General features: G+C 35.2%; 1 protein-coding gene across 1 annotated transcript; it reads right to left on the bottom strand.

The window, feature by feature from the left end:
- LOC125857504 (uncharacterized) lies at positions 1 to 11,075 on the bottom strand. Its single transcript, XM_049537106.1, has 15 exons — positions 10,926 to 11,075; positions 8,480 to 8,630; positions 6,866 to 6,963; positions 5,671 to 5,729; positions 5,497 to 5,588; positions 5,281 to 5,404; positions 4,923 to 5,009; positions 4,239 to 4,326; positions 3,873 to 3,980; positions 3,598 to 3,698; positions 2,675 to 2,740; positions 2,482 to 2,569; positions 1,264 to 1,324; positions 998 to 1,061; positions 1 to 340 (listed from the first exon to the last, which is right to left on the bottom strand). Exons 1-15 carry the CDS (start codon positions 10,984 to 10,986, stop codon positions 209 to 211), a joined length of 1,380 nt encoding a protein of 459 aa, XP_049393063.1. The 5' UTR covers positions 10,987 to 11,075; the 3' UTR covers positions 1 to 208.
- Between the last annotated feature and the right edge of the window lie 1,972 nt (positions 11,076 to 13,047).

Raw genomic sequence — 13,047 nt, 5'->3', positions numbered from 1 at the left:
TGCGTCTTTTGTCAGCTACAGATGTAGAAAGAAGAGTTTTGGAAACTCACCAAGTATGTTTGCCAAGTTATTTTACTTGTACCAATTTATGAACTCGAAAAAGGAACATATGAACAGTTAAAGGAAGAACAGAAAAACATTAGATGTTTATAGTCGATCATAGATGAAAATCACAAAAACAGAATGGAGCTCCCTGAAGCAGAAATTTCTACACATGATTACCCCTCGTCGGCCGGCAGACATGATTTCTCTTCCGAGCATGTTCTTGGTTATGGTGCTGTGTACGACAAGCATATCCATACCAACAGTCTTGCCTTTGAGCATCCTCTGGAGCTAAATGCTGACACCAAAAACAAAATAACTTACAATACCGTATACAACATTCAAGATTTACAAGATACTCCCTTTGTTTCATTTTACATGGTGATTTTTAATTGGACATGAACTTTAACAAAGAAAAGGGGACTTCTGAATTTACCCTTGAACCATACGCGGGACCAGGATTTTAAGCTTATAGGTTTGGAATTCTAATCCTCTTTAAGTGGCTGGGTTTCTAAATTATAAATTGTATATATTCAATGGATAATACAGGGCTTAGATCAGAGCTAGTAGGTTTGACCTAACCTATAACCAAAAGCCTAACTCCACCCCTGCTCAGAACTCGTGGTCTTAAACATGTCACGACATTTCTATGACTATAAGCACATGTCATTAATAATAACATGAGAAGTTTAAAGTTAAAGAGTAACCAAATGTGGAACAAATGCAATCTATTTTCTTAACAGACTTAAAAAGGAAATAGCCATATAAAATGGAACTGAGGGAATAGTTTTATGGGGCGGGAGTTCGTGATCTGTAGTGCTATGCTAGATAAAAGCTTATTATATATTATAGGGAAACTCAACTTTCTAATAAAAGATCCCTTTTACATTTGAAGTAAATCCACAAGAAATAGTGGAAATAACTGAAGAATCAACAAGGATCAGTGGCAACTTACATGGCTTATCAGTGTAACTCTGAACCAATACAAAAGGAATGAGACTAACTTGTCATGGCACTCGCTGCATATAGAGACAAAAGATAATCAGCGAGAAGAATTGGTTCACTGAATGAAAGCTCAAAATTATATTGAATAACAGACATTTTCCTAACTTCAGGGAAAAGTAGCAAAAAAGTCAAATCAGAAGCCATCAGGTGTAAGATGACACAATTTCCAGAGATACAAAATTCGCATTCAATATCTCCAAGAAGAAACCTACTCACCTACAAGTAGGCGTACGAGAAGTTATCATCTCGGCATGATTCAATGGCATTCTTGTGCGATCTGAAGGAAACAGAAGCACATTTTTAATAGCAGGACAATCAATTTAAGGACAATATTTAAAGAACCTAATCAAGTGCCTTTTTTCCTGATTCACCAACTTTAAATCTAAGCTCAAGTTGGTTTCAAACGACGACTATCAAAGACATGACAAGTAGCAACCACTATTCCTTTTTTATAGGTCGAATTGTAACCACTTGATGTATTGTTTTCACCTCCACTATTTATTATATCACGCTAATCGAGAACATGGTGTGCCATCTATCCAGTATGATTGTTCAAAACTTCAATTTCCCATTTATTTAGGTGAACGAGGAAAAGACATTATTTCTCCTTTAGCTAATAAGATGTAGAAATTTAGAAACAAAGTGGACAATGCTACAAGTCGACTTTGGGTTTCAAGATACTTTCCTTTGATAAAGTAATCAATTTCATTTAAGAAAATGGCAAAAACATGCCTGTATGACAAGGAGTACACTAGAAAATAGACAACTTCATAACAAAACACAGTTTTCTGCAAATGACACCCAACCTTCTATACAACATTAAGGAACCTCATGGGCACCAAAAAGAAAATAAGGGAATATTTTACCCACATTACCCAATAGCCCGCTGTTCTGCTGAAGACAAAGTGAAACAAAGTCTTAGTCACAAGTTTAATACAATTGATCTCCCCCCTCAAAAAAAGGGAAGTGACAATGTTTCTTGGAATGGACGAAGCCAGTGCAATTCATAAATATAATGTCACTTGCAGCAGTAAACTGGACAAAGAGAAAGCAAGGACTAAGACACATAGAAGCTCTAGCTACTACAGCAATCAGGAGAAATCCTACTTCTAGTAGGTACACACTCTGAAAAAAGTGTCTATACTTGTTTCCATGAAGAGAAGCACACGCTGAAAAACAATGTATATATTTGTTTCCATGAAGAGATAAAATTCTCCCGACTGCCAATTTTTCAAAATGTTTTTACCTCCTATTGGATCTTCCGGGAAAGAGGTGGTACCTTTTTGTCTGAGAGGTGGAGATGAGGGTCAAACAATAACAGTCGACTATAGGCTGACAGATATATGCATTTAGAGAGAGAGGAATAAACCATAACTAATATCAATGACAGGACGAAAAAGGAACTGATTCTAAAGTTTCCAACAATCAATTTACCTATCTCCCGCTTATCAAACTTCAAAACCCATTCAGCTACCACATCTTGCAACGACCTTCCCATCTGTCTAATGCATCTTTCAGTTATCTATTAGAGGATCACACAGAGTCAGCAGATCTAGAATTCCAACAAAATTATTGAGAATAATAATAATGCATCAAAAGCACCATAAAGAAAACAAAGAAGCCATACATTTTGTTCATAATGATTCTTCTCATGTGCCAAGGAGGGGATTCTAGAAACTGTACGTTCTGTAATCTGCAAAAACATGTGCATTAATTTGACATACTCTTTAAAAAGCAAGACTTCACAAGTAAATGCTGGAAGAAACTCAACAAACGTATTACCATCATTAAGGAGAAAAAGAACAGGAAAAAGGGGAAAGCAATCAAATGAAGAAACAAGGAGAAGAAATGTCAAATTACAGATCACGTCTTCTCGTTGACTCGTATAAGAAGGACCACTGACCAACTTGGAATCTTTTTTTTGCGATGGTGGTATCCAGGCTAGTTTAGGCGGCACCTCAACTATTCAACTAACTTGGAACTCTTTTAGTCACAGAAATGCCAGTCATGGAGTTATTTCCACCCAAAAGTGACTGGAGACAGGGTTATCATATGTTGTTCGGACTCTTCAAAAATGTCAATGGATGCGGGTCGGATTCGCCAAAAGTAGTGTATTTTTGGAGAATCCGACACGAGGGAAGCATCAAAAGTGAAGAGTCCACGCAACTAACCGGTTATCATTGTAAAGAAATTACAAGGATAAGCAATGAGAAGATATAATCACTGGCCTTTGCACCTATTAAGGTTGGCAATTATTTGTAACTGGCAAAATCAGTGCAATTTCATCCCTAGACCATTAGGTATTTTGAATGTACACAATTTTCTGAAGTTTTAAAGCCAAGCTCCTACAAAACATACAGATGTCTGAGTAGAACACAATAAGGTCCTCTTACAGATCCGTGAAATAAATTTCTAAGAATTTAATTCCAACTTTACGTAACATACCAAGTTCAGTTGGAAGTGATGCTCTAAACATCAAAGGTTTCTAACCAGTATAGCAAAACATAGTTTGCACAAATCAGAAAAGTAAACCAGATTTAAAGTAATTACAGGCTTGAATGTTTCAGGACTGCAGAGTGGATGTGAGTTGCTTCCATTAACTCCCTGAGAATGCCAATAAGCAGCACAAAATGCTCGATCACATCCCAAACCTACAAAGCCATACTGCCTTAGGTCTCACACACTAAACACTTAAAGAGGAACAGAGACACTGATATTTCAAGTTGAGGAAAGGAAACACATACAATCACACAAAAACACAGTTGAGGACTAGATATTTCCTAACAAGAGCATAATAACGAAGAGTTTGGAAGCACAGTACTTACAGTGTTGTTGCACTCCAATGTTTGATCGAGAGGGCATCATTCCTCCACATGCTTGACATTGAAGATGAACTGTGCTTTCATTGCACTGATAACCTCCATATTCAGTGTCTGAGTGTAAGCTTCTCAATGTTAGAAAATCGAAGTACATAATTTTAGATGGTTTTAGTTCAATGGTTGAAATACAGAATAGAAACCATAATAAATTTAACGTCACAAGAAAATAGTATTAGATTCTCTCAAGCTTTACATGAGATTTACATTGTGCAGTAACTCAACAAAGCATTTTTTCTGAATAAGTCAACATGTTTCACTTTATATCAGTTCCCAAAATGCAAATAACACTAGATTGAGGGAAAATGCAATTACCACACTGAGGGCATGAATGCTCCCACCTATCTGCTGCATCTGATGGAGAACGTTCCCTCTTCCTACGACTTTTTCTACTGCTGAGGACCTGCTCATAGGGGTTAGTATGTTTATCAAGTTTAAAAGAAAACAACTTGTTGAGTGTTTATGATACTACAACAACAACAACATTATACCCAGTGAAATCCCACAAGTGGGGTCTGTGAAGGGTACAGTGTACGCAAACCTTTACCCCTACCTCATGGAGGTACAAGCTGTTTCCGAAGGACCCTTGGCTCAAGTGCAGCTAAATAGAGAAGTTATGAGAAGGAAAATTGGCAGCGAAGAAACCATGGCAACTAATAAGGAAAGCAATACAGGGCATACAGAAAAGGAACAGTAACAACAGTAAAATAATGCGTTTATGATCCTAAATATTTAATAACATGTTAATTGGTGTAATTATGGCATATGATAGACAGTAATCAAAACAGACCACTTAAAATTGAAGCGGAACTCCTAAACATCTACTGCACGGAAAGATAGTTACAATATACGGAACAGCAATACCTGACAAGCCAGTGTAAAGATCTTTGGAAGCACAGGAGCAAGCATATAATAAGAGTTGGGAAAGAGCACTAACAAAGCCTTACACAGTAGCTGCAATTTACGAAGGCATCTCATATGGTAAGTTAGACTACTTACAAGTGGTGACTTTATTGATGCATTGGAATCAAGCAGCACAATATCTTCACTCGAGCGTTTCAAAGAAGGATCAGCAAGCAGTATATCCTGCATAATAAGGGCATAAGCTTTTAACAACAACTCACAATGAATTAAAACATGCACCTATGCTTCCACAAAAAAAGATATGCTTAGATTAGGCAAAAAGTTTTTTAATAGAAAAGGCAGAACATAACAGAATTATAACTTGAACAGGATATCACCTATTAAAAAGGATTTTAATCCTAAAGCTTTAAAAAAATTAAATGAAAAGTAACTTAAAAAGGACAGTTTGTCCAACTGGAAATAAGGGCAAAAGTAAATCAATTTCACGTCTTACTTCCTCAATGTTATGCAAAAAATGGTTCCTTCCAACAAAATGTACAACTGCTCTGCAATGGGGACATAAAACACTTGAACGCCTCTCTTGGGACCTCCTTAACCACTCTGAAAAGCATCCATTACTGGAGATTGAAGAACATAAATGATAGCACATCTAGTCAAGGATCAATATCCAAATGGTTCTTCAAACCACTAAAAGATCTAAACCACTAACCAGAAATTGTGAAGGCAAGGTGCAGCTGTGACAACATCATGCCAGATGTTCAAGCAGATACAGCATTTTGCATACTCGACATCGAGAGAAATCTAGCATAACAATAGCCCATGTGACACAACATAAACTGATAACAGTGAATAGATACTGTTGCTAAAAGGTTACATAACTTACCTGTATATATCTGCGAGATTCCTCAGTAGGCATTATTTCGAATCGGTATTTCACATAACCTAACAACATTGAAGCATAATGCTATAAGCCACACATCATTGTCCATAAAATATGCCATTCTAATTCATTCTGAGTTAAAACTTGGGATGAGATTACATTTCATAAAATGACGAGAGTGGATATATTCTACATCAAATCCTCCTTGACCTAGTTATCTATTCAAATGGCCAACTGAATTCTATCTCTAGCTTGTAAGTTCTTTTTTCTTTTACAAGGTAAAAGTTTTATTAATAAAGGTACCAAGAAGGTACAGAAACAAACATCCCACCTACAATAGATTCATGTTACACAATTCCCGAGTGAATCCAAGAAATCCATATATTGATCCATATTGTCTAGCAGACTCCTCTCACACCAAAAAATAGACTGTGCAGACAAAGGTTCTTGACTCTAGAATATGGTGCTTTTTGTTCTCAAAGCAAGCACTATTTTTATCAGTCCAAATAGTCCAGAAAATACACAAGGGATAGTCCTCCAAAACTGTTTCTGGTTGTTTGCAATCTCCTACCCTTTCCAGCTTTCCCGCATACTTCTAACATCTGAAGGCATTAGCCAAACTACACCACATCTATAGCTTCTAAGTTAATAGAAACATATAATGACCAGGTAAACATCTTTTAAATGGCAGTACAATTGAAAAGGAACATAAAGGGTGCAACCCATGCATGAAATGCTCCAAGGCTATTTTGGGGGTAGGAGGAGAATGGGCATATGTTGCACGTAGCCTTCCCCTTATTTCTGCAAATAGGCTACCTCCACACCTCAAACAAATGACCTATAGGTCACAAAAGTAGACACTAGACACTCTACCATTGCACCAAGGCTCGGATTGAAGACGAACGTATATCAACAAATTCAGTATTAGCAGACAATATTTGTATCTAGGGCTATTAGTACAACACTCACATCTAACAAGAAATTAGCAACCTCAGGATTCATATCACTCATGGAGGAGCAGCACGGTGTTAAGGAGTTCTATTTTCTTTTTATCTCCTGGATAACACACCTAAAAAAGTACAGTGCAGGTAATAGAAAGAGGACAGGTAGACACCAAGAAAAATATTGGAATTCTTAAAAGTGCAAGGCAGATTAATGACTCCAAAAAGGAATATGATAAGTAACAAATAACACTCACCTTCATCACTGGGACCCAGTGAAATTTCACTGCCACACTGAATTACAGCAGCATGCTCTTCCTGAACAACCGTCTCATCAACAAGAATTTCTTTCGAACTATATTAGACAAAGATGTAGATAGTAAGCACACATACAACTTTGGGTGAAACAAAAAGCAAATGCAATTACCCAAGACAAAGCTGCATAGGAAAAGCACCACGGAAACAACAGACGTCACTGACAATTGTTGAAGAGAACTATTCATTTTTAAACTGCTAGAGTCCACAAAGTACCAATTGGCGGAAACAACAAAAGCAAACAATAAAAAAAAATTCCTGATAAAACAGAATATCATTCATTGTACTGAGCGAGGGATTTAACCATTTCAGCTACCATGCTATCTCAATTATGATTCTCTTTACATCCAAAAAAGTATATGGCACAAAAAATATCTTTTTATACCACTTAATCACTTATATTCCTCTCACTAGTGACACTACTACGACATAGTTTCCTATTTCTTTTGTTCCAACTTAGCCAAAATAATGCAAAAGGAATAGTTCTCCATAATGTTGTTTATCTCCTTGCCACATCCAGCTTTGATCATTTCTTCTACAGTCTCTAGTGCTACCCAATCAATACTAATCAGTTAACATGCAAGATTCCACAACGATGTAATCATTTACAACATAACACGATGTGTAAGTATCTACTCTATTTTATTTACACAAACAATATCAATTCTTTACAATTCAACTTCTCTTATTAAGTTATGCTCCATTAATATTACATCCCTCATATACAAAGTGAAAGAATAACCTTCTTTCAAGTTTTAATGTGCCACAGTATCTTCCACACATCTCTTCCAATCCCCCCTCCGATTATTTCCCGTCAAGTCCCTATACTATCATATTCTACCCAGTGCACTCACAGCAGGCTGGATCGATCGGATGAAGGATTGATGATCTTTGCCCCTTGTCATTAAAGATAGTTGAACCAACAGCACCAGGACCATTTGACCATGTATTTCTATTCAAACTCCATGTAGATTATGCATAATGCTGGTGAGTAATAGCATCATAAGAGAGATTGAAGATCTGGTTAAGTGAATATAACTACAGGTTCAATCTCTTCATATGAAAAAATGCAGCACCAAGCATTCTTGGGTCTAGGAGCATTAGTCCGAGTAACTTCAACTAATAGGCTTACCAAGTATGCATCAAGAAGTTACTTAAGCAAATTATTAAATTTATGGAGAGAGAACTCAAGGATTTTAAACCCAAAAACTAGGATTCCCTTTAGCTGATACCAAATATACCACTAAAGACCAATTACAGGACACTGGCATGCTCTCAAGTACATGAACAAAAGTTTTATCATTCCATTCATTTTTATTGAGGGAAGGAAAGAGTACGCATTTAGCAGCATAATTTCTAGTATTTTTACTTCAAAAATCAATTTGAGCTGGAGAATGCAAAACAATCTAAAACCCAATAACTGGGTGGAAGATCACAGTTTATCTTCTCTTTGGTTAAATAGATCCATAAAGAAGTTATCTTAAACCATATACAGGACAGCATGAACCAAATACGCTAGCGCAAAATGAAATATTTACATAACCAGAAATGTTTACCTTCTATTTTGCATAATGGCAGAATCTAGATCCACATTCCTTGTTATCTTACACCAATCTTGCTTTTCAGAAGAAGAATTCTTTACTTCACTGCATATGACGGTCTCCTTCAACCTTAACTCAATTTCTGAAAAGCGAGAGTCCGTCGGTACTATATTTATAAGGACAAAATGCTAGTCAATAAGCAACATTTATCTCAGTTTTCATCTTCCTTGTACTTCTAAAGTGCTAAAATCATCAAACAAGTGAAGAACGAATAGTGATTCAAATAGAAGTCTATATGACTGCACAACACAATTAACAAAGCAAATCAAGTATCACCAATATCAAGTAGAAGAAAAGCATGTTGTATCCAGACTCCAGAGATTGAGGTACCTAATATTGCAAGACTGTATGGTATTATAGGATGCATAATAGGTTCCTTATCTAATAGCTATTTTGGATCTTCCTTTGGTAGCTAAACAAAACGTTACAGTGGGTGTCTTTGAGAGGTGTGAGAAAAGACTATCCCTTGAGGGTAAGCTAGCCTTGACTAATAGTATCTTGGATTCACTTCCTACATATGCAGTGCCATTATTTCCCTATACCTGTGAAGTAGAGAAAACACTGGACAAATTGAGAAGAGACTTACTATGGGAAGGCAACAAAGACAAGAAGGTTACAAATGAACCACAAAACACTCCCTTGCCATAAAACGTATCTGCAGATCAGAGTCTCCATACAACGTGGCTTGTTTCTCTTGGTTGGTAGCAAAAGATGCCTGCTTAAGCCATGAAGTTATAGAAAGAAGAAGCTTCCAACTTTGCAGCAGATGCTGGTTGAGTGGGTTGAGAAGTGAAAGCATTGACCATTTAATGTTGCACAGTCATGTTTCTAACCAATTGTGGCAGTTATTTTTTCTGGCATGATGAGACTACAGTAAGAGTTGACTAATCAACAAAAGAACTATCGAATTGTTGGAATGGGTTGGATAAGCAATCTCAAACTTGCAACTAATGTAGTTCAGTGCTCTCTTAATGCTATTCTGATATTAATAAATCTAGTGATTAATAAATCAAGTAAAACCACAATATTGAGTGATAAGAAGACGAGCACAATTCCTAGTCATCTCCATCTATGGCAAAGTTGGTTCCATGGCATTAAGGAAGTGCTACAAAAAGGATAGTGATAGATCCAACACAGTGGTCAACCTCAAAAATCACACAAAGTATTAAACATAATGCTACGCTGATATGAATCAAATCACTGAACATCACCAACATGCTTGTGAAACGGGAAGGGGGTTGAAAACAGGCTGCTTCCTTGCATCCCTCCCCTCAAACGGGACGGGGTCAAAGGATTTATCTCCACAAAACTCTCTTTGAAGGAGCAAACCAAAATGTTTCCTAAAAATTTGAACTTTTAAAGAAAAATTGTCGTTTTAAGTCAAAATCAAAATAAATAAGAACAATCCTTTTAATTCCATTATCTGCTGTAAGTTTCACAGACTATTTGGAATTTTCTGGTCACACAAGACAGACATGTTTTAATATGAAATATAAGCAAATATCTTATGCCAAATGCCATTGATCAATGATACTCTAGCAAAGCTCTGGTGTTGTAGAACACAAACTTTTAACACATAACTGGAGATCCTATTTGAACCAACTCCTGTTTATTTATAATAATAACATAAGCAACATAAAGATCATGCTACAATTTCAAGATATGGGAAATTAGCATAGATTCAAATGTAATATTTGATGATCTTATATGTGAAAATTGGCCCCGAACCTTTTCCCTTCAAGTAATTCACATTGAATTAATATTTAAAATGAACTTATTCTGATGTAGCCCTAATATTTAACAATGTAAATTGCAGGATTTGGTGTCTCCTCTATATAAACCGTATTAGCTGTCGATGATTTTATATGTTCACGGCATTTCACCATTCTATCATATCTTGGACTCACAGATAGTTAATCAATCCTCCTTCGTCCTTCCACAAAGCCAAACTACATGGATTATGCACTTCCAAAATAAAATCACACAAATGCACTAAATACATAAATCAAAAGCAATTCAATCAAGAACTGATATGGAACAATATACAATATATTACACAAAAGTAAACTGTAATAAGCAAAGGGCAGGCGACTTCAACCACTACCATACTTGAAGAAACCTTTAAAATATTTTCTTGGACTCTCTTTAACACCCGTAATCAAAACATTTCAGCATTGACATTTAAAGAAACCATCGTTGTGAATGTAACGGAAATTCAAGTTAATCCCTTTCATGAAATAAAGAACATATTTCGGTGTAACAATTCACAATTTTGATACCCACCAAATTCTAATTTGGGTCAACCAAAGAAAATTGCAAAAAAAAGAAGAGGAAAAGCTTACAAAACGTGACATTTGACAACCCTTTATAAAAGAAAGAAAATGTAAGGAATGGTGCTTACTGAGTTTGGCCCATACTTCGTCTTCGGGAAGTTTAGGAGTAGAGCTTTCTCCCTTTTCCATGGCTGTTTATGGTGAGAGATAAAAAAAAAAAAAAAAGTCGAAGAGTTAATATATACTAGTAGAGGAGAGAAGATTGCAGTGGAAGGAACGAAGGAAGGAACAACATTGAAATTAGTCAGGAAGTCATCGATGTGGGAGTTTCGCCGTGCCATTTTTTTAGTTTTGCAGTTTTGCCCCGTTTGAATTTACACCAAGGCCCCACATTCCTAATCATAAAAAATGACAAAAATAGTCATATATGTTTAGGTTGGTGTAAGAAATATGACATGAAATTATTGATTTGAAGTTGAAAATGTAATTTGAATATTACCTCTAATTTCTATTTATATGTCGTCCTTATTAAAAATAGATGATGTTTAATATTTACTTTGTTCAATAATAGTTGTTCATTTTATTTTGAGATGTCCAATAATACTTGTCCACTTTATGAAATCAATGGATAATTTTACACTTATTTCCTAATTTGATATAATAATATTACCCTTATATTTATAGTTTATTAAGAAGTGTGCAAAGTCAATAGTAGACAGCTATTGTTGGACAGAGGGAGTATTTGTCATTTTACAATATCAATGCATAAATGACACTATTTTTCCGATTTTATCCTTGAGAGTTATTAGTCTTTAAAGTAGGAATTTGACCAACATAGGAAAACTAAATAATTAATTCATATTCGTTGGTCAATTTAATTAATCAAAATAAATTATATTTGTTCATTTATTGAAAAACTTGACTTCAAGAAAATACTAAATAAGGGTACAATGGTAAACTAACATAGTTTCTTAAGGGACGTCAAATCTAAAATGATGAGATATAAATAGGAACGGCGAGAGTATTAAAGTGGTGTTTCTATGGTAAATATGGAAATCTCATAATTTGTAAAAATTATTAAAATTTTCTCAACTTTTATATATTTTTTACCAATTAAGAAAATCATGGTTCATATATAGGGTAACGAAATATTCTAAACCGTCACAATAATAAATTGCATATCTCCATATTTTTCTTATAAACTAGTTAGTGTACGAGTTTTGCAAGTGTATAGCTTACTAAATATTGTTAAATTTATAGTTAAACTTAATAATTTTTTGATATAATACATAACTTAAAATATTTATATTTAATTCATCACAAAGATGAAGCTTACCAAAAATATAAATTCAAGTGAAAAAAAAGAGTTTGGATTTTACTTTTAAATTTTTATGTACCTCCTGAAAATGATGAAGGTAAGTGATATTGCAACACTTTGGATTTGGAAAGGAAAGAAAATGCAGTTTTGGGCTGGTATCTGTATCTACGGATCTCATCTACAGAACGTTGAAGCTCATACGAGCCGTAGATAGCAACCATAGGAACTGGGAAAAATACTTTTTTTAATTCAAGTCACAGTACCCTTTTTATGATTCACCAGGTGAGTCCGTCAATCTTTGTACGAGTCGTAGATTGGTCTCGTAGGTAACCCCAGACTAAGTGAAATTTTAAAGTTTAAAAGTTGATTCTACGGTTGGTATGTATGGTCCGTAGGAATACCTACGAGCCGTACATAGGGTTCCGTCATAAGTGATTAACATTTGAAATTCCAGTAACCTATCTACGATTAACCAGTACGGTCTATAGAAGGGGTCCAATCGTAGATGGGGCCAGACAGTTATTTTTAAAAGGGCTTTTGGGTCGTTTCCTAATTGTTTTAACTCAATACTATGTCGTTTTAACTATTATCATGAGCCCTATATAAACGTTTTTAGTCCCAATTAACTCAGTTTCAACTTATTCTCCTAAATTCCCTAAAGTTGACCAAATTCATCCTCTCAAATTCTCTCAAATCTAAGGAAGAAGAAAAATAAGTTAGGATTTCAATCAAGTTTCCAATTTCCCCATTTTCTTGGGCTTAAAGGATCAAGGTATATGTGTATTCACCCATGGAGTTTTCCTAGGAATTTCAATTTCCAATTGATCAAATTAGGGTTTCAATTAAATAAATGTGGGTTTCTTTCAATTATGATTAATTAAGTCTTCTAATGCATTATTTGATGTTAATCTATGATATTTAGTTGAAATTGC

This window comes from Solanum stenotomum, chromosome 3 (assembly GCF_019186545.1).
Source record: "Solanum stenotomum isolate F172 chromosome 3, ASM1918654v1, whole genome shotgun sequence".
Lineage (NCBI taxonomy): Eukaryota > Viridiplantae > Streptophyta > Magnoliopsida > Solanales > Solanaceae > Solanum > Solanum stenotomum.
This window is presented reverse-complemented; position numbering and strand designations above follow the sequence as displayed.